The sequence below is a fragment of the Caretta caretta genome, chromosome 3 (assembly GCF_965140235.1).
Source record: "Caretta caretta isolate rCarCar2 chromosome 3, rCarCar1.hap1, whole genome shotgun sequence".
NCBI classification, from domain to species: domain Eukaryota; kingdom Metazoa; phylum Chordata; order Testudines; family Cheloniidae; genus Caretta; species Caretta caretta.
Window position 1 is genome coordinate 195497048 of NC_134208.1, and position 23321 is coordinate 195520368.

General features: G+C 44.2%; 1 protein-coding gene across 1 annotated transcript in view; it reads right to left on the bottom strand.

The window, feature by feature from the left end:
* SLC1A4 (solute carrier family 1 member 4) overlaps positions 1-14986 on the bottom strand; it is a 41888-nt gene extending 26902 nt beyond the window's left edge. Inside the window, exons 1-2 of the mRNA XM_048842703.2 lie at positions 14361-14986; positions 1953-1995 (exon numbers count right to left, since the gene is read on the bottom strand). Coding sequence (XP_048698660.1) covers positions 1953-1995; positions 14361-14896 — 579 coding nt within the window. The 5' untranslated portion in view covers positions 14897-14986. The remainder of the gene's footprint in view (positions 1-1952; positions 1996-14360) is intronic.
* Positions 14987-23321: the final 8335 nt, after the last annotated feature.

Sequence of the window (23321 nt, forward strand, 5' to 3'; positions counted from 1 at the left end):
TCAGATTATCACTGTGACCCTATCTGTGTTAGTACGACATTTCATCACTGTAAGGTTACCAGTATGATTTCACCAGACTGTTTTGATCTGGGCCCAGGCTATAGATCAGGATAAAAAAGGATCTCTACAAACTAAGCTAAACTTGCATAGAGAGAGAGGGGACACTAGTGAGAATCAGAAATAATTCTACTGGTAATGGATAAATGGTGTTATTCCTAATTTATACCAGTGCAATAGAAATCAGAATCAGGCCCATTAAGCCAACTTGACTTTGACCCTTCTTGCATAAGAGGAGGGAGCAATTAGGTATACAGTTCCCTCCCTGTGTGGGGATACCAGAGCACAATCGTCCACTGCACAGGTTTAAAGTGACAGTGTTCCTTTAAGTTGCCCAGTAGCTGTTACGTCCCCACTGCCGTACATTGGTATTTCAGAAATAGATATTTATAGACAAACAGTTTTAAACTAAAAGTCATGATTTACATTTTCAAAACCGAAGAGTATTTGGGGATTGGCATGTATTTTTGGTATATAGTGTTGCTGTAGCTGTGTTGGTCCCAGGATAGTAGAGAGATGAGGTGGGTGAGGTCATAGCTTTTATTGGACCAACTTCTGTTGGTGAGAGGGACGAGCTTTTGAGCCTTGTCTCTCAAATATATTTTTGGCAGCTTTTCAGACAAATATACTGACTTCAATTAGTATTCTTTGAAAAACAAACAGCAAATGGCCCAGAGAATTAAGGTAAATGAAGTCACTATCTGAAAAGCTCTAGCCAGCTAAAATTCACCCTTATGCAGAGGACAAGCACAAGGCCTATGCAACACCTACATCTTATTTTGACGGCTTAAGTGGAATGTATATGGTGCGTATTTTGGCCACCTATACAAATGTAAGTGTCACCCTTAAAACTTACCTGTAAATTAGATTGGGATATCAAGAATATTAATTAACACACACAAAAAACAAGGCCATAAATTTACTTTGATGCCTAAATTAAACACATCCCAGGAGCAAGGCTCTTGATTTATATTTTTCAAAATAGGGAAACAAAGAATTTGAATAATTGTGAATTGTGTCAATGACAGTGTAAAGAAATGCAGAATCTCCCCACTTAAATCTTATTACAGAATACCACTACACCAAGGAATACTGTGGCTATATTTCCCACTTTTATTTTATGTGGGACTTTGACCTGTACTATTTTATGGTTTTATATGAAACCTGAGTTTGGAGTTCTGTCTTGCTTTGAAGAAAAGAGCACAATGGAGCTAACAATTGTTATTTTTCAGCTCGGCTATCTGAAAGAATTACCCTGTCTTATAGCAATAGAGTATCTTCAGCAATAAGTATCTTTTACATACATCTAAAATTAGAAATGGGCCCAAACCAACATCTTCTTCAAACTTCACAGCTCAGGCTCATCTAGTGTAAACGAGTTCATACATTCTGGTGCCAGCTAGTGTACTACCATGCTTCGCTCATAGCACTGTATGTCAGATGAGAAATGAGACTGAACTGGGGACAAGTGATGTAATGAATAATATTAGGCAGCAAAAGGTAAAGCTCTTTGCTGTATTCCAGTGGACCTTTGGTGTTTTAGCTTTGTTCATTCCAGACTTAATTCCACACCATTGTCTATAGGCCATATGAATAGCTGGTCAGTGGATGTATGTTAGCCATATTGCAGACCCATCAATACACCACCACTGTGTGGGATTTTCAAGAGAGCCTAATGTAGCCAGGCACCTAACTCATACTGGCTTTCAAAGGGAGCTAGGTGCCAAGTTACCGCAGGTGCTTTTGAAAATGCCCCCAAACGGTGAATTATTGTGGTGGGGGTTTTTTTGTTTGTTTTACAATTTACCACATGTGCAGTCATTTATGAAAAGCCAGCATTCCTTTGGCCTGCCTGCTCAGTGCAGCTCATTTCTGAAAGCTTACATAGGCCTTACCGTTCGAAAAGCAGCAACAACCAGGTTGGAAGGAAACAGATTTCTGTAACAACAAAACAAAATAAAATAAAATATTTCCTATCTAAAGAATAAAAAGGGTGTATCATGGCTTTTTACTTTGGAGAAACACCAAACCTATAGCAAGGGCAAATATTTTGGCATTAAAATGCTCTATATTTAATTAACTTCCATCAGTTTTATGCTTAAGTGAAGCCATTACTTTCCTCATTACTGAATAGCATGTAATTGAATTACAGTTAAATTAATACCCATTCTTTCTCCTAATTCTCATGTGATTTTTTCTCATAGCAAGAGCATCATTATAATCAGCTAAATCAATTTCAGGGGACCATTTAACCCTTTAATATTGCAAGGGCCATTGAGTAGATCCAGGAAATCTGCTTCCCTAAATACCCAGTATAAAACCTGACAATACCACAGACAGCTGCTGCCTGCAGCACTGAAGTGATTAAAAATCCTAGGTTTAAGAAGGTGCAATCCCATGGAAATCTGTAGTCTAAATTCAACGTTGGTTTAAAATAGCAGTGTAAACTGCACATCAGGCGTAAGAGTCCTGAAAATGGGTATGAAGTGCAAAGTAATAACTCATTTAAATTTAGCATTCTCTGTGTGTGTGTGTAAAAGTGTAAAACAAGCCTAACAGGAAAAACAAATAGTTGGTGGTTATAAGATAAAGCCGTACCCCCTATTTTATTTTGCTCCCCATCAGTTATTTTTACTGCTATACTTCATTTCTGTTCTCTCAGTAGGTAAATTACACGTGTTTTGCACACCAATAGACTGTCAGATCTACGCAAGTTTCACAACATGAACCCATTTTACAATCATTTGTTCGATAGCTCTCTTTTTTTGGAATGCGCTGCCTTTTAATTTCACTGAATGCCACTTTGTTCTTGTGTATGGAAGCTCGTAATCTACCTTCTTGAGACCATTCATTACTTTATATACTTTTATCTTGTCTCTTCTGATTTGTTTCCTTTTTCTCAGGTAAACAATCCCAACCTTTTCAATCTCTCTTCATGTGAAATTTTTTCATAAGAATGTAAAAAGGGCCATACTGGGTCAGACCAATGGCATCTACTCCAGCATCTTGTGTCTAACAGTGGCCAATGCCAGATGCTTCAGAAGGAATGAACAGAAGAGGGCAAAATTTATCAAGCAATCCATCCCCTGACGTCCAGTCCCAGCTTCTGGCAATTGGAGGTTTAGCGATAGCCGGAACATGGGGTTGCCTCCTTGACCATCTTGGCCAACACTTCTCTATTCACTTTCTCCAGGCCATTCATGGATTTATAGATCTCTAGCATATCCCCCCTTAGAAAAGAGATGACTAAGATGAACAGTCCCAGTTCTTTTAACCTCAAGTCATATGGCAGCCGTTCCACCCCCCTCATCATTTTTGTTGCCCTTCTCTGCACCTTTTCCAATTCGAATACATCTTTTTTGAAATGAGGTGAACAGAACTGCACACAGCATTCAAAGTGTGGGCGTACCATGGATTTATATAGTGGCATTATGATATTTTCTGTTTTATTATCTATCCCTTTCCTAATGGTTCCTAACATTGCTAGCTTTTTTGACTGCCGCTGTACATTGAGCAGATGCTTTCAGAGAACTATCCACATGACTCAAATATCTTTCTTGAGTGGCAACAGCTAATTTAGACCCCATCATTTTGTATGTATAGTTGGGATTATGTATTCCAATGTACTTAGTTTGCACTGATCAACATTGAATTGCGTCTGCCATTTTGTTGCCCAGTCACCCAGTGTTGTGAGATCCCTTTGTAAACTCTTTGCAGTCAGATTTAGACTTAACTATCTCAAATAATTTTGTATCATCTGCAAACTTTGCCACCTCACTGTTTACTGCTTTTTCCAGATCATTTATGAATATGTTGAACAGCACTGGACTAATTACAGCTCCTTCAGGGACCCTGCTATTTACCTCTCTCCACTGTGACCATTTATTCCTACCCTATGTTTCCTCTCTTTTAACCAGTTACCATCCCAGCTAATCCTTAACAATCCTGTACTTTTAAAACTGTAACATAGGATGTTAAGGTTTCTATTACATCTCCTACCTTTGTATTAACTGATGCTTAACAAGCCTGTACCCGCTGCCTGTGTGTAATATTCTTCTGTACGCTACGTATGTACAAGCATATGTAGCAAGTTACCCACATTTCTAATTGTAGGCTTGATCTTTCACCTATCTGTAAATGACCTTTTTGAGAAAGAGAAAAAGCTTTAAAGAGAAGTGTCTACTCTATTTGGATATGTTAAAGACATCCTGCCAGCTGGCATGATTCTGAGGGGAGGTTCCTGAGGCAGCTACCACACAGTATGCATGATATGCTGTTTATTTACCTTGGGTCTTGAGGTGAGATGGGGAATGGTCAGGCTTAACACTTAGGACATGACAGGAATCGGAAGATAAAGTTTGTGGTGAAAATACTGCCAAAAGGTATGTCTTAGGCCAAGTCAACACTTAAAAGTTTTGCTGGCATAATATGTCAGTTAGGGGTGTGACTTTTTTTTTTTTTTTAACATAGCTATGTCACCAGTTATATTGCCCAAAATATTTGCCAGCACAGTTTATTTCACTCACCAAATCACTATAAGCTATACCAGCAAAAACATAGTCTTGTCAGTATAACTGTATCTATGCTAGGAGGATATGGCTATAACATCAGTAGACCTGATCAGTCTACACTATAAAGATATAGCTTTACAGCAAAACTTTTAAGTGTAGTTGAGGCCTTAGGGTAGGGAAGAAATGGAAGGTAGTAAATCCAGGGAGCGGCAAAGGGAAAGTAAGTGGAGAAGTTACGTCTTTGAAAGGAAAGAGAAGCTAGTTGAAGGTAAGGGTATGTCTACACTAGCACTTTTGTCAGTCTGGGTGTGAAAAAAAACCACACCCTTGACCAATGTAAGTTTCACCAATAGAAGCAGGGGCATGGACAGTGCTATGTCATTGGGAGATGCTCTCCCACGAACATAGTTACCACCATTCATTGGGGGTGGTTTAATTATGCCGATGGGCAAGCTCTCGCCCAGGCCGTCAGCACAGAGCAGCTACAGGGGAGAACTTACAGCGGCACAGCTGTATCTGTAGACATAACCTAACATATGCTATCAACTCAGCTGATACGCTGTTTGGTGTTCTCCTATTCATAGCTCCTTTATCCAGTCACACTGTATGGACTTTCCCACAGCCTTGATGATACTACGAAGTACACAGACTTTCACAACACAATTGGTTGTTAACACTCACAGCCTTTTTTCCTGTTGCTTTTGTGAGCAGCATTGAAAGCATGATAGGACTAATTTGGGGCTTATTGAGTCAGATCGCATTGTAGCTGAGAAATATGATTTTATTTAATAGAAATTCACAATATAAATGTTTTGCTGAGCTATTAGAAAAGAAAAAGAAGAAAAAGAAAAAGAAATTCAAGCAGGCTCCAGTACTGCAAACAGTTATGCACATGATTAACTTGATGCATGTGAGTTGTGCCATTGACCTCCATGGAACAACTCACATGCATCAAGTTAAGTGCACATGTAACGGTTTGTAGGATCAGAGCATTAGGCCTAGTACTTAAGCACATACTTAAATTTAAGCATGTGCTTAAATCCCATTGGGTTTTAGTAGATGGCTTAGTGTGGCTGAAAGCCCCAATTCAGCAAAGCAAGTGGCATTTTTGGCTCCAACTGCTAGATAATGCTTCAAGGCCATTCTGAACATTGGCGAATGCAGTGCACAGAAATGTGACTGTACTTCATCATGTGAATTAAATCAGCCTTTGATGACAGACAGGCCAGTGTGAAAGTGCACAGGCTTTCAACTTCATCAGAGGATGAATCTGTGCAAACACCCCCATATAAAGCACAATACATAGTTCAATCAAATGTGTTCCATAGGAAAATGTCACCCCACAACTGACTGGCTGTTTGGGCTGATCATGTGCTCACATCCCAGGCAGTGTTTATCATGCGCAGTGAAGCAAAACTAAGAGACCTTGGAAAGCCAGCCCCAGTTCTGTCAGTACGAGTCTGTGTTCATTATGTCCCCAATTCAAAATGGAAAATTCACACAGAGAAGCACAAACATACTTCCTGTTCATGTGTGCCACCATAAAGGAAGGATGGCATTTAGGCGAATGTGTAATTGCACATGAAAATCAGATACAGCCATTGGACAATATTTTTTCTTAATACACCATTGTACACCTGGAATTTACATGGGTTACTATGAAACAAAGTAATAAATAATTATATAGAGCACCACAGATCTTTTACACTTTACAAAGGAGATCAGTATCATTATCCCCACTTTACAGAGGGGTAACGTGAGGCACAGTGAAAGGAAAGTGACTTGCCAAAGATCACCTGCCCAGGCCAGTGGCGGCAACAGAACCCAGGTCTCCTGAGTCACAGACCAGTGCTCTATCCACTAGGATCCATTGCTTCCCTATAACTTTTTTTTGGGGGGGGGCGGGGGGGAAGAGAGAGAGGATAGAAGTAATTCAGGTGATGAGACAAAAAAATAACTGCCAGGATCACCACAAAAACACACACACACACTCACATTTACTGGTCCCCCGTATCTAGTGCTCTTTTCCTAGCCTACTTTCTGCTATGAAGGATAGACAGCTTCCCACAGTATGCTGCTCCAATTAGAGCTTGTCTAGATAGGAAAGTTGTTCTTCAGAAGTGGATTATGTTAAACAGGAACATGGCACTCTTATTCTGGAATATGAGTGTCCACACGGGGAGATACTCCTGAACTTTAAATTCTCACCCTTCCTTAATCTGAATTAATTTTCAAATGTTGACAACCCTCCTTTCTGGAATTAAGAGTGTCCACATAGGAAGTTTATTCTAGAATAGCAATTTCCGCAGGCAGAAAAGCCCTTAGAAACCTGTGAAACAGGGCCGATCCAAACTCAGGAAGGGAACCACAGGGGAATGGTCCAGAAGGTCCACAGTAGTTGTGGATAAGGGGTGTGATGAGCTTGGGGAGTAGGGTTAGATTAATGGGTTATTTGAATGTGTAACATTAAAAGTTTAGTTTGCTCTAAAAAGACCCCAAACCCTGAAGTACCTGTTATATTTTACAAAAGCACATGACTGTTATCACTATACCAGCCACCCTTGAGCAAACACTGGGGTTGTCTGATACTGAGTATGCTGGTTATCTCGCCAGCATGTGGTCCAGTGATAGTACATTCCTTGCTACCATTACATAGGTGGTAAAACTGAATGCTGTCGGTGCTGAGAAGGAAGAGAGTTACATAACTTGTACGGTGCATGTCAACATGCCTGAGTTAGAGATGTATTTCCTGTTTAACTCAGAGGATCTGCTACAGATCCTCCCCTCCCCAGGAAAGGGGACTGCCTCACACATAGGAGCAACTTTAGCCTCAGGGGGGTGGTAGCAAATGCAGACCACCTCTGTGCTCTGAAGGGGAGGAATGCTTCCCACTGTGCCTCTCCTCAGTGCCCAGGCCAGCGAGGATGGCTGCGAGCTGGGCAGAGAACTCTCCACTTGTCACAACACAGTGTACGTTTTGCAAAAAGAAAAACAGCCAGCACTCACAGGGGGCATCATTCAGCATGAACGGACAGCACTGCCTCAGGGTCTGGGGCACTGGCAGAGCAGAGTGAGGAAGCTTGCAAAATACCCGCCCTGTACCTGATGCAAGACGCACTGTCACCCAACTTAATTTAATCATTTTAAAAGGAACCTAGATAAGGAGATAACTACGGTTAGAGGAGATTAGACTGGGGTCTTCTCTGTTAAAGATATACACTCATTCAGAAGCTTTTATCCTGTTCACAAATGCACAACCTTGTAAAACCAGCTACTGTTCCATTCCCTAATAATTACAAAGAATCAGTTCCACCAATAACGTAGGGGATGTTAGTTTCTGAATCAGAATGCGGCAAAAAGCAAGTGCAGACTCTCCAACTCCTGTTTAAGTTACAACATTCCCTTTTTCATAGCGTATGCAATAATTATGAGGTTTCAGAAATGGACATAGCCTGTTGCCAATACATGACATTCTGTGTTTAGCATTTCTTGAAAATACACAGCTCAAGCAACTGTATAATTGTAACTACTAACCCACCATTCCCTATCCCACGTCATAGTCGTTACAATGCAAGACTTTTATCCCTTTTGGTCTCAGAGTAGACTGTTGCTATTTACTGATATTCTCATTTTTATAACTCTTTCAAAAACAGATTGATTTAACAGATTCATTTAATCACAGAACAGTCCGCTGATTGTTTCTAAGGCCCATTACTCCACCACAGTTGCTTAGGGCTAGCCACTGGGATCTGTGAAACCCATGCCTATCCATCCCTCAATTTACAGGGCTAATCCATGACTGTGAGATGTAGTGCCACTAGATTGTTGATTTAAGGCCACCTTTTAGAAATAATCCAGAGGTTATAGTCCAGTGTCCATGTTCAGGGTGACTCCAGTCAGTGACTGGGGATCTCAATCCTTACGGCTGAAGGTTCCCCCTCTTGAAACCCAAAGGCAGAGTATTCTCTGCAAACTCAACTGAGAATGGGACTAAGTGCAAAAGTACTCCTGCATTCTGAGCCTGGCTCTGATACTGATTCCTGGGGTCTCGATCCAGTCTGTTTCAGTTTCTCCATCTATAACATGGGGATGATAATTTTTCACTCCCTCCCAAGGGTGTTACAACTAGAGCTAGCCAAAAATTGGAATTTCCACCCTGCAGAAAACGCCGAGATTTTGAAATCTGGTTTCACCTCAACTGGGAGGAAAATATTCTCTTTTGTTTTGTCCTTCAATAAATATTTCATTTTCATATGTGTCGCCACTTCAGAGGTCTGGCCTAGTGAATGAGTGATCAGTGGCCAAGCCTGGGAACAGAGCCAAATCCCAGCCTCCCATGGAACAATGCAAAGCACTACTTCTGGCCACCAAGCAATAGACTTTTAAAAAACCAGAACTGCATGTCCTGGTAAAAGACAGCTTTTCTAATCTCCAGAGAATCTATGTTAAATATTGACTCTCCAGGCTGGGTCCCAGTTCCCACTCACTATTTCCACCTAGGGGAAGGTTTACACTAGGTTTCAAGCCTTGTTGTGCCTAAAAAGTGCACTAAGAGTGTGAGTGCCACTTATGATGTCACTAATAATCAACTCACGGTCCAATTCACAGATATATGGCTTGTCAGGCCAGAAGGAACCATTATGATCCTCTAGTCTGAACTCCTGCATAAAACAGGCTATACCATTTCACTGTTCCACTAACTCCTGCCTCAAGCCCATAACCTCGGGTTGAGCTGGAGTGTATCTTTCAGAGAGACTATCCCGTCTTGATGTTCAGGTGTGTCATTGCCACCTGTTTTTCACAAGCTAATTATGAACTGTCTTGATATCACTGAAAACGTTTTAATTGATTTTTGACCAGTCTACATATTTTGGCATTTGCTGTTGCCCCAATTTGAACTGAACTGCGTAGCAGAATCTCAAAGGACATTTCCAGACACCACAGATAACAGCCAAAAAAATCAAAGCCACGTGTCCTTGGGTTTAACTGAAGTGTTTCATACTAAAAAAAAAATCATAGTGCATCAGTGTTGTGTGCTTTCAGTGTGAAAGTGATTTGCACTGGCTGCCAGTTTGATTCCAGGCACAGTTCAGTCTTGATTTGAACCTGTGAAGCCCTAAATGGTTTGACGCTTTGCCAGCTTAAAGACCTCCTCTCCTGTAGCATTCTGCCACAGCTGAGATCAGCAGAAACATTTTAAAAAGCAATACTAGGGCGAGAGGGAAATAACCAGTGGGGTGTTTTCCATGCAAGTCCCTCACATAACTTGCTCTGCCCCTGGTCAGCCAGAGCCTGGATTTGTTAACCTTCTGGACACAAAGCTCTTCAAAAACAAAAACAAAACATGGTGCTTGGGGAGGGGACAGAGCAACAGTCTAGGGATGGTGTTTCCAGGTTTCAGGGTGGGATTCTGTGTTGAGCGGGCCAGTGTGTTGGAGGTGATACATGGGGGAGGGCGGCGATGGTGTGTTGGAACAATCCATTTCATCTGATATTTTCAAATTGGATTTTGTCCCATTATCGTAGTGGCCCCCTAGTGTGTTTTAGAGGGGTGCTCATTGCTAGGGATTGATTACTTGAGAGACCGACTGCTCCTCTCCCTGTGGGACATTGCCACAACTGAAATCAATGCAGAGGGCCAGAGTTGGGGCACTGCTGCCAGAGCATGCTCCTCAAGGGATTCTTGACTTTGGAATTTGCTCCCTTCCCTCATTCACCAAAGGCTGGATCTGTCAATCATCAGGACATGCTGCATGGATCTTCTTTTCTCGAGGACATTTGAGGACAGGTTGGCTGAGGTACGAAGGGGTTTTTCTGTCTGCTGGGGAAGGTTTTTATGGTTGGTGTGTATTTCTTCATATGGATGGGAAGAGTAGTCCATTATCTTAGGATATTTCATTAGATTAAACTATGTATGGGCACCTTGAATATAAGATAGGCACTTAGTTATCTTTGTATAAACCAAAATGGGGGAAAAAATCAGTCAATGCTTTTTCTCTAGAAATGGCACCAATGTGCACATTAGTGTTGTTTACTGAGCCAGCAAGTGTTGTTTTTGTTTTGTTTTTTAGCATGAAGGATTACATTCCATTGGTAACTGTGACACAGAAACCCACTGGGCAAAGGGATCACTGTTCTTTACAAGCAGCTCCTGTCTCAGACCTGACAAACTCACTACACCTAATACACTGCTTTCATGGAATTTACCCATAAAAGGTAGCACGTGAGATCTCTACTGAAAGCTTGTAACTTATCAATACTCAATCATTGTGAGATCTTTGTACACATAATATTTAAGGAATAACAGAACTATATTGAAAACTATGCCTATGGGATTGGAGTAAAAGTTAGTCACCAGAGGATAATATGGCCTGATGATGGCCCATTCAAGCGGTAGAGAGTTGTTATCCCTCCTTGGTCAGCCAGTGATGTAATGTAAGGTTCAATTGTCTACCCTTACCCCATCTCAAAATAGTCAATGGAAAACCATCAAAGACAACGGCAAACAATCAAAACCACTTAGGGGTAGAAAGGAACATTCCGAGGGGTCACCCGGTCTGTGACTAAAGATAAAAGATGGATACATCACAGGGTGGAGAAAGATACTCTGCATCCATTCACTGAGGAGACATCTGATGGAGTTGGGTTGTTTCATGAAAGACTGGATCCTGGTTCCTGTGAAGCCAGCGAGCTCTAAACCTTTGGGGGGAAAACCTACTTTATGAGATAGAAAAATGTAACTATTAATAAGGGAGGGCCCTAGTTTGCGTTTTAAGATTTTGTTTTGTATTGTAACCATTTGTTTCCATCACTCTCTTGTTTCTAGTGGAACCTCTATTCTTCCTTAAAAATACATTATTTTGTTTTATTATAAGTGCTCATAAGTGCTGTGTGTGATACAGCAAGCAGTAGTTTAAGGTAAAACTGGTAAAGTGGGGTACACTGCTCCATTGGGAGCAGAGGATCTGGGATTTCCGTGAGTATCCCATGTCAGGGGCTGGATATCACAGGGGATCACTTCAAGGGGATTGTGGTGCACCTCTTGTTTACCTGCAGAGCAAAGACAGGATACTGGCACAACCTGGAGGAGAGTGGGTGAGTGGCTAAAAGGCTGGTGGTGTTAGGAATCCAACACCCCGCTATCACAGGGAAGACTCTCTCTCGCAAGAGGCAGATGGTAGGGAACAAGATGACTCACAGTCCTGGGAACCCCGAGAACCATCACAATACACCTTATCAAACCCCTGACTCTGAGCTCTATCTACTTCATTTAAACTCAGCATTTGCATTTAGATGATGCTGGGGGAATCTGTCTACTGCTCCCAAGTTTAGGTGGAACTTCAGAAATCCTACCAAGCACACTTGGAAGTGCTCGGCCCCCATCCATCCTGTATGCATTCAGAACACTCAGAACTCCAGGATCAAGAAAATACCACACACATGCCCAGCATCCTATGAATGCGCAGCATACAGCTTGGGTCATTATCATGGTCTTCTAGACTCTCAGAGTTTAGCAGTGACAGGTAGATTCTTTCTACATTTTAAAAAAATTGTTTTTCTTTTTCTTAGATTGGTTTCCCCCACCCCATCGATTCCAATTAATCTCAATGGGCATTCTATAGCCCTCAACAATAACACAATGTATATTTAAAAAACAACAACAACAACAACTAAACCTTTGAACTAACATGTTTGTTAAACATAAGAGCTCGGTCACTTTGCTTTTATATTGTAACTCTTCTCCCCAGCCCAAAAATAGACAAAATATGAACAGGAGACTATCAGTTCTTATAAAAGGGAATTTATCTCCATACATTCATACCCATTATACTATAACAATTTCCCTCAGTATATTTTTATTTGAAGACACTGCACTCCAACTTGCAGGTTCTCATTCATTCTGCCACTTTTTTCAGATTATGTAGTAATTTCCTCTTTGATTAACCTCCGCAATGGGACTACTCACAGAGTAAAGTATTACTCAGCGTGAGTAAGATGACACTATCAGGTCCTGAATACTACTAATATATTGTGTGTTACACTTTGAAAGAGTTGAACAAAGATTAATCATTGAATAAGAGACTGCAGTTGGAAATAATTATGAAATTATTAAGAATCTCTCCCTTTGATGATGAAAACGTTGGCTCTGTGTGTTTCACTGAAATGTGTCTTTTAAAAAAAACAAATCTCTCTTATTCAGATTTTCCCAGCATCTGCACACTAAAAATAGTGAACTGTAGAAGTGTTACTGCAGACTCTGACCCCCGCCCCAGCACCTATTTAAAATTAAATAACAACACCTACTACGCAATAAGACAAAATAAGAATAACTGCTACGTAATTAGAAATGGGAGCTTTCCCTTTGAAGGAGTTCTCATGGGGCTGTAATTTTTTCAGCTGGCTCCCTTTCTCTGCAATAGGTGGAAGGAACCTACAAAATGTCAGGATGAAAAAGGAGTGGGGTGGAGGATAATACAAAACATATTAAATACAATCATGCCACTGTATAAGTCAATGGGATAGCCTTAACTGGAATACTGCGACCAGTTTTCATCACCCCTTCTCAAAAAGGATACTGCAGAATTAGAGGGAGTTCAGAGATATGCAGCAAGAATGATTTGGGAGCAGGAAAAACTTTTATATGAAGAGAGATTGAAAAGACTGGGATTGTTTGCCTTCACCATTCAAAGGGATGCCTTTGACAGGGAAATCTTGAGTAGGAGTAGAGAGACTATTTTAATTCTGTGTTTGGCACTGATGCAACAGCTGCTGGAATACTGTGTCCAGTTCTGGCACCCACAATTCAAGAAGGATGTTGGTATATTGGAGATGGTTCAAAGAAGAACCACAAGAATGATTAAAGAATTAAAAAACATGCCTTATAGTGACAGACTCCAAGAGCTTAATCTAGTTAATTTAACACAAGTTAAAGGGTCACTTAATTACAGTCTGTAAGTACCTACACGGGGAACAAATATTTAATAATGGGATGTTCAATCTAGCAGAGAAAGATATAGCATGATCCAGTGGCTGGAAGTTGAAGCAGGACAAACTCAGACTGAAAATAAGGCGTACATTTTTAATGGTGAAAGTAAGTAATCATTGGAACAATTTACCTGGTAGATTCTCCCTCATTGACAATTTTTAAATCAACACTGGATGTTTTTCTAAAAGATATGCTCTAGGAATTATTTTGGGGAAGTCCCATTGTTGCCTGTGCTATGCAGGAGACCAGAGAGATGATCACAATGGCCCCTTCTGACCTTAGATCTATGAATGAGAGGGGATATGATAAAAGCATGCAGAATAATGAATGGTCTACACACCTTGTATTCACCCAAGAACCCCGGGGGCTTTCAATGAAACCAAAAGGAGCCAAATTCAGAATTGAACAAAGGAAATAACTTTCTCACACAACACGTAACTAACCAATGGAACTCACTACTACAAAATATGACTGAGGTCAAGAGCTGAGCAGGATTCAAAGTGGGATCAGACACTTCTATGGGTAGAATTATAATAGTAAAAAAAAAAAGTCTAGAAACCCTCCCGCTTCAGGGCATAAACCAACCTCTAATTAAGGGGCTTAGGAGAGGTTACTGCACATTACTGGGGGCAGGTTACTGCACATCCTTCCTCTGAAGCGTCTAGTGCTAGCCACGGTCAGCGCCAGGGTCTAGCTGGGGCTGATCCCGTAACAGGTGGTTCCTCGGCTCCAGCAGCAGACACCCCCCCCCCCCAGGTGGGGGGCCAGCTCCCGCCTTAGCACGGGTACGGGGGGCAGGCAGGTACCTGGCGAGGTCCAGGAAGGAGTCCACCGTCTCTTTGCTGGTGGGCAGGGCGTCGGCCAGCCCCAGGGCGTTGGTGTTCAGCGCCTGGGCCCCGGCCCCGGGTCGGACGATGAAGGCCAAGGCTACGGCCAGCGCGGAGGCCACCAGGGTGGTGCCCATGAAGTAGGCGACGGCGATGCCCCCCAGCTTGCCCAGGGCGCGGGTGTCCAGGCTGGCGGCGCCGGAGACCAGGCTGCAGACCACCAGCGGCAGGATGACCATCCGCAGCATGCGGAGCAGCAGCTCCCCGGGGAAGGCCAGGGCGGCCACCTGCGCCCGGCTCAGGCGGGCGCCGCGGACGGCCGCGCCCAGGGCCACCCCGAGCAGCACGCCGGCCACGGTCAGGATGACCAGGCAGTGCTTCCTCAGGCAGCGGCCGCAGCCCCCGCCCCGCCGCCGGGCCGGCTCCGCGGGCAGCGCCCGGCCCGCCGTCGCCTCCCGCCCGGCCAGGGCGCCGCTCCGCACGTGGCCGTTCCAGCTCTCGCTCGGCCTCTCCATGCCGCCGGCCGGGCCGCCCGATGCCCGCTGCTGCAGCCCCGGCTAGGCAAGGCGCCCGCGCCGCCGCTGCAGCCCGGCGGGGATGATGCAAGGCTGGCCCTGCCCCTCGCGCCGGCCGCCGCCGCCCCCCGAGCACTGAGGGCCCCCTCCCCCGGGCCCGGCCCCCCCGGCTGCTGGGGCTGTCACAGCGGCTCGGAGCCGGCGGGTTGTCCGGGGGGAACTGGGCCAAAGGGGGGGGGTCGCAATCCCGGCTGAGGTTTATTTAGGGCCAGCGCCCTCCTCGGCCCCTTGGCCTCCCGGTTCTTCCCATAAAGGGTCAGGCAGCCGCCGGGAGAGATGCTCCCAGCAGCGCATCACGCCACAGAGCCAGCCTCCCGCTCACAGCCCCTTGCACCGGGCTGGCTTCTTGCCCTGTGTGTCTAGACAGCGACAGGGCTCAGGTTTGATTGTGTTTGTACAGCACATTAGTCCAGTGAAACCCTCCTCCTGTCTGGGGATGCTAGTCTAAATTCTACCTTAACATACACAGTGACAGAAACCGATAACCATCATCATTGTGGGCCCAGGCACCAGCGAATGGGGATGACATTTCCTACTGCTGGCAGCCTGCTTGGAGTAGAACAGTACAATTTACAATCTCCATCCAGGCTACCAACACTAACCTCACTGTGCGGACTGAAAACGGCTCCAAAGGACCATTGAAACAGATGGAAAGAAGTGCTCCAGCCAATGGAAATTAAAACTCATGGAAATTAAGTTGAGCATGCATATCTTTTCCTGTGAATCAAGGACAATTTGTTTATCCTTCCCACCTTTTAGTTTGTTCTCCTATACTGGACTTTACAAAAATGATGGTGAACGTGTCTAGAACAATGGTTCTGCTGCAGTATTTTTATTTTTATTGCAACATCACCCAGGAAGCCTACTCAGGATCAGGGCCCCATTGTTCTAGGAGTTGTCTTACCATACAAAGACAAAGAAAGGAAGGATGGTTCAGTGGACTGGGTGCTACCTTAGGTGTTAGAAGAAAAGGAGGACTTGTGGCACCTTAGAGACTAACCAATTTATTTGAGCATGAGCTTTCGTGAGCTACAGCTCACTTCATCGGATACATACCATGGAAACTGCAGTAGACATTATATACACACAGAGACCATGAAACAATACCCCCTCCCACCCCACTGTCCTGCTGGTAATAGCTTATCTAAAGTGATCATCAAGTTGGGCCATTTCCAGCACAAATCCAGGTTTTCTCACCCTCCGCCCCCCCACACACAAACTCACTCTCCTGCTGGTAATAGCCCATCCAAAGTGACCACTCTCTTCACAATGTGTATGATAATCAAGGTGGGTCATTTCCAGCACAAATCCAGGTTCTCTCACTCCCTCACCCCCCTCCAAAAACCACACACACAAACTCACTCTCCTGCTGGTAATAGCTTATCAAAAGTGACCACTTTCCCTACAATGTGCATGATAATCAAGGTGGGCCATTTCCAGCACAAATCCAGGTTTTCTCACCCCCCCACCCCCACCCCCATACACACACAAACTTACTCTCCTGCTGGTAATAGCTTATCTAAAGTGATCATCAAGTTGGGCCATTTCCAGCACAAGTCCAGGTTTTCTCACCCTCTGCCCCCCCCACACACAAACTCACTCTGCTGCTGGTAATAGCCCATCCAAAGTGACCACTCTCTTCACAATGTGTATGATAATCAAGGTGGGCCATTTCCTGCACAAATCCAGGTTCTCTCACCCCCTCACGCCCCTCCAAAAACCACACACACAAACTCAATCTCCTGCTGGTAATAGCTTATCCAAAGTGACCACTCTCCCTACAATGTGCATGATAATCAAGGTGGGCCATTTCCAGCATAAATCCAGGTTTTCTCAACTCCCCACCCCCATACACACACAAACTCACTCTCCTGCTGGTCATCCAAACTGACCGCTCTCCAAGTTTAAATCCAAGTTTAACCAGAACGTCTGGGGGGGGGAGGGGTAGGAAAAAGCAAGGGGAAATAGGCTACCTTGCATAATGACTTAGCCACTCCCAGTCTCTATTTAAGCCTAAATTAATAGTATCCAATTTGCAAATGAATTCCAATTCAGCAGTTTCTCGCTGGAGTCTGGATTTGAAGTTTTTTTGTTGTAAGATAGTGACCTTCATGTCGGTGATTGCGTGACCAGAGAGATTGAAGTGCTCTCCGACTGGTTTATGAATGTTATAATTCTTGACATCTGATTTGTGTCCATTTATTCTTTTACGTAGAGACTGTCCAGTTTGACCAATGTAAATGGCAGAGGGGCATTGCTGGCACATGATGGCATATATCACATTGGTGGATGTGCAGGTGAACGAGCCTCTGATAATGTGGCTGATGTTATTAGGCCCTGTGATGGTGTCCCCCGAATAGATATGTGGGCACAGTTGGCAACGGGCTTTGTTGCAAGGATAGGTTCCTGGGCTAGTGGTTCTGTTGTGTGGTATGTGGTTGTTGGTGAGTATTTGCTTCAGGTTGCGGGGCTGTCTGTAGGCAAGGACTGGCCTGTCTCCCAAGATCTGTGAGAGTGTTGGGTCATCCTTCAGGATAGGTTGTAGATCCTTAATAATGCATTGGAGGGGTTTTAGTTGGGGGCTGAAGGTGACCGCTAGTGGCGTTCTGTTATTTTCTTTGTTAGGCCTGTCCTGTAGTAGGTGACTTCTGGGAACTCTTCTGGCTCTATCAATCTGTTTCTTCACTTCCGCAGGTGGGTATTGTAGTTGTAAGAAAGCTTGATAGAGGTCTTGTAGGTGTTTGTCTCTGTCTGAGGGGTTGGAGCAAATGTGGTTGTATCGCAGAGCTTGGCTGTAGACAATGGATCGTGTGGTGTGGTCAGGGTGAAAGCTGGAGGCATGTAGGTAGGAATAGCGGTCAGTAGGTTTCCGGTATAGGGTGGTGTTTATGTGACCATTGTTTATTAGCACTGTAGTGTCCAGGAAGTGGATCTCTTGTGTGGACTGGACCAGGCTGAGGTTGATGGTGGGATGGAAATTGTTGAAATCATGGTGGAATTCCTCAAGGGCTTCTTTTCCATGGGTCCAGATGATGAAGATGTCATCAATATAGCGCAAGTAGAGTAGGGGCTTTAGGGGACGAGAGCTGAGGAAGCGTTGTTCTAAATCAGCCATAAAAATGTTGGCATACTGTGGGGCCATGCGGGTACCCATAGCAGTGCCGCTGATCTGAAGGTATACATTGTCCCCAAATGTAAAATAGTTATGGGTAAGGACAAAGTCACAAAGTTCAGCCACCAGGTTAGCCGTGACATTATCGGGGATAGTGTTCTTGACGGCTTGTAGTCCATCTTTGTGTGGAATGTTGGTGTAAAGGGCTTCTACATCCATAGTGGCCAGGATGGTGTTATCAGGAAGATTGCCGATGGATTGAAGTTTCCTCAGGAATTCAGTGGTGTCTCGAAGGTAGCTGGGAGTGCTGGTAGCATAGGGCCTGAGGAGGGAGTCTACATAGCCAGACAATCCTGCTGTCAGGGTGCCAATGCCTGAGATGATGGGGCGTCCAGGATTTCCAGGTTTATGGATCTTGGGTAGTAGATAGAATATCCCAGGTCGGGGTTCCAGGGGTGTTTCTGTGCGGATTTGATCTTGTGCTTTTTCAGGAAGTTTCTTGAGCAAATGCTGTAGTTGCTTTTGGTAACTCTCAGTGGGATCATAGGGTAATGGCTTGTAGAAAGTGGTGTTGGAGAACTGCCAAGCAGCCTCTTGTTCATATTCCGACCTATTCATGATGACAACAGCACCTCCTTTGTCAGCCTTTTTGATTATGATGTCAGAGTTGTTTTTGAGGCTGTGGATGGCATTGTGTTCCGCACGGCTGAGGTTATGGGGCAAGTGATGCTGCTTTTCCACAATTTCAGCCCGTGCACGTCGGCGGAAGCAGGAGATTGAGTTTATGTGTGTGTGTCCCCCCTGGGGGGAGGGCGGGGGAGTGAGAAAGCCTGGATCTGTGCTGGAAATGACCCACCTTGATTACCATGCACATTGTAGGGAGAGTGGTCACTTTGGATGAGCTATTACCAGCAGGAGAGTGAGTTTGTGTGGGTATGGGGGGGGGGGTGAGAAAACCTGGATTTATGCTGGAAATGGCCCACCTTGATTATCATGCACATTGTGAAGAGAGTGGTCACTTTGGATAGGCTATTACCAGCAGGAGAGTGAGTTTGTGTGTGTGGTTTTTGGAGGGGGGTGAGAGAACCTGGATTTGTGCAGGAAATGGCCCACCTTGATTATCATACACATTGTGAAGAGAGTGGTCACTTTGGATAGGCTATTACCAGCAGGAGAGTGAGTTGGGGGGGGGGGGGGCGGAGGGTGAGAAAACCTGGATTTGTGCTGGAAATGGCCCAACTTGATGATCACTTTAGATAAGCTATTACCAGCAGGACAGTGGGGTGGGAGGGGGTATTGTTTCATGGTCTCTGTGTGTATATAATGTCTACTGCAGTTTCCACGGTATGCATCCGATGAAGTGAGCTGTAGCTCACGAAAGCTCATGCTCAAATAAATTGGTTAGTCTCTAAGGTGCCACAAGTACTCCTTTTCTTTTTGCAAAGACAGACTAACACGGCTGTTACTCTGAAACCTGTCCTTAGGTGTTAGGAGACCCAGCTGCAATTCCCTGCAGTGCCACAGACTTCCTGTGTGACCCTGGGCAAATCACTGTGGTTTAGCAAAAAATAGACACCTAATTTTTAGAAAGAAAGCAATTGTTGCGTTATTAAATATTATCAGTTAAAATATACTTGGAGGTCTGTGGGCAAGATATATGACAAGGCAAAAGTTGTATACATTGGCTAAAATTTGCAAAAACAACTAGACCCAAGACAGCTGATTTTTATAAAGTGCTGAACACTTGCTATGTGAATATTAGGCCCCTTTAAGATGTTTCAAGTTGGGCACCCAAGGACTGAAGCACCTAAAATAACTAGTTTCAGAGTAGCAGCCGTGTTAGTCTGTATTTGCAAAAAGGTGTCCCCCATCCCCCCACCACCACCCCCCCCCGCTGGTAATAGCTCACCTTAAGTGATCACTCTGGTTACAGTGTGCATGGTAACACCCATTGTTTCATGTTCTCTATGTATATAAATCTCCCCACTGTATTTTCCACTGAATGCATCTGATGAAGTGAGCTGTAGCTCACGAAAGCTTATGCTCAAATAAATTTGTTAGTCTCTAAGGTGCCACAAGTACTCCTTTTCTTTTTGCTAAAATAACTAGTCACTTTTGAAAATACTGGCCGTTATCCATTCTATGACTTACATGCTTTATATATCCTTTCTATGCCAGACAGATGTCTCATTTGAAATGGAAATCCAATGGAATGGATCCCACAGATGTGTTCTAAACAAATTACGTCAGTTCTTAGGGTGAATGTAACAGGTGGTACATCTACACAGTGATTAAAAATCCCGTGGCTGGCCTGAGTCAGCTGACTTGGGCTCCAGGCTGAAAAATTGCCGTGTAGATGTTCAGTTCTCGGGCTGGAGCCCAAGCTCTGGGGCCATGTGAAGGTGGAGGGTCTCTGAGCTTGGGCTCCAGCCTGAGCCTGAATGTCTACACAGCAATTTTGAGTCTCACAGCCCAGACCCCATGAGCCTAAGTCCGCTGACCCAGGCCAGCCACAGCCATGCCACGGGTCTTTTATCCCTGTGTAGACATACCCAAGGTGGCTTGCCTTGAGCTACACACACCTGAGAGGACTCGCGTGATTCTAATATAGAAGTCAGGAGGAAGCTGCAGAGAGTAGTTGAGGCTGTTAGAGACAGGAGGCCTGCCAAGAAGCTGGGGTCACTCAGGAAATGGTTGAAAGACTGCAGGGAGTGTGAAAGACTTTGGTAGGGAAGACCCTGTCATTAAGGGAGCTGTGACAGAGAGGAGCTGCAGTAAGCAGGAGGCTATTGTTAGAGACCCTGACTGAGAGGAGGGTTTGGCCCTGAAAGCCAGAACCAGAGGGCCACGCTTCAGCTGGGTAAAGCCTGTGAGACACCTTGCATTGGGACTTAGCTCTGGGAAGAAGGGCTGGGGGCTGAGGGAGTGATTGAACTGGCCTTGGGCCCTTGAGGGGGCTGTTGTAATTACTTATGGACTGTGAGGTTAACGGGCCTGAAGTGAGGAGAAATTGGTAGCAGTGCCTTTGTGCTACAGTCATAGACAAGCTTCTGTTGTCATTCTGACTTGCCATGTTTTAGAGAAGGAAGGTTCTGTGGTTAAGGTAAAGGAAAGTGGGTATAGAGACCTGGGTTTAATTTCCAACTCATCTATGGCTGTCCTGAGTAACCTTGGGAGAATCTCCCACTCTCTCTCTACCTTTCATCTTTAAAATGGAAGTAGTAACACTGTGCTTCCCTTCTTCACATCGTGGGTGTAAGGTTAAACTAATGTCTGGAATGTGCTTTGAGAGCCTCAGAGCAATGGTATCAGGGAAGAGAGTACTATCGTTATTAGTGCTGACATATTGACGTGATGGAGTCACCATCTTACATGTAAAACTAACACATGTATATAGCCCAAAGAGGTAATCTATTTTAAGGTTTTCTATAGAGCCTGTTAGTGTAATATCTAAGATGTGACCAAGTAAATAAGATTCACGTTTCAAGGCCACAGAGGACTTCAAGGAGCTTTCAGTTGCTCTAAGTCCCTAGATTCTATAAAGTTCTTCTTGGGGGCTTCTTATAACCCCAGTTATGGTGGGAATGCTTTATCATGATCCTGCTCCCAGATAGTTGGTCTTCTCTATGATGATGCAGCTTACAAAACTCAGCATGAAATATTGCGTCAGATAAAATGGTCTTAGGTGAGGGAGCTTGACTGTGGAACAAACTGCCAGAGGAAACCAGACTAAGCCAACATCGGATCATTTTTAAAGCAGGCTGTAAATATGCTTCTTTTTGATGAAGCGTTCCCATCAGAACTAGAATATATATAGATAAATCAGGTATATGCTCCTTTCTTGTGTGTGTTCAGTTGTGTAAGTATATTGATATATAGTATCACTATATATGTGGAGTCCAAACATACTGAAAATCAATTCCAGAAGTCAATGCAAGTTTTGTATGTAGACAAGACTATATGCATAAGAGAAACTGGGGGGGGGGGGGGGCGGAATTCAACCTATAGCAATTCCCAAATGCAGCCCTAGGCATGCAGTGAGGGCAAAGGAAGATCTTGTTTATAGATCCACACCTGCAAGGTACTAAGTGGGTGTACCCTCAACTCTCAGGAGTTGGCTGTAGATCAGTAAAGTGAACAGATACATGAGTGATTTCCCCACAATCACTTAGATTTTCCCATATTTTAATTTGTTGATACAAAAACTGGCACTTTGCTAAGCTCTGTTAGAGCATGGCTGGACAGGGGAGTCCATAAAAAGCAGAGTGGAAAGGATCTGCATCAAAATCCTTTCCATTCTCATCCTATTTCTGATGTGATCAATTCAGAGATTGAAAGAAAGATGCCTGAGATTCTCTGCTATGCTGAACTTCAGCGACGGGGGTGCTGTCGGGCAGCTGTTTCAGACTCCCTGATTCTCAGGGTAGATCTGTCCCGCCCTGGTATAGGTTAGAGAGGTCTTGGGTCTGCTCTGATCTATGCTGGTTGTCTAACTCCCTAAGGTGCTTTATGCCAGCTGTATATACTTGGGGAGAGGACTGCTACAGCCATGCCATTGTGCCATTTGGGAGTTTTCCTACACTGACAGCTGTGTGTGGATCTGGCTTCTTTCTGGCCCCTCTGCACTGCCGAGGCACAGCTACAGATCTGATCCTCTATTATGAACAAACCTGTCTGTGTCGTGAGCTTGCTGTCAGCAAGTATTCCTTTAGGAATCTGAAGTTATTGGAAGGTTGACCCCTTTCCAATTTTTTTTTTTTTTTTGGAAAGACAGTTTGAATGGTTGAGAACAGTATCCTGAAAGGGCCGTCCCACAGGCTGACACTCTTCTGAGGAGAATATCCACAGACCATGCAAAAAGGGGTTATCTCCAAATTGAACTCTCCAGCCAAGCCATAGCATAGTGACCTAGCGAGATCTGTGGAAGACACAGAGCACTTCCTTGAGGTGCAGACTATACCTGGGCAAAAAGACAATATTATGCCTAGGGTGCCAAACTACTTGGATGGTTTCCTACCATGAATTGTTCCTACCAAGGGCATCTCCCTAGGTAGAATGGGGACTGTTGCAAAAGGGACCTCTCTGCAATCATTTTTCCAGAGCCCTTGCAGTGCCGGTCCCATTGTAAACTCTATGTAGAGTATATCCTCCCCCACACAGTGATCTGGGCTCTTTGAATAAGGGTGGTTCCAAGTTATATGAAAACAAGGACCTGTAACCCCTGCTAATGTGAGGTCCCAAGAATATTGCTAA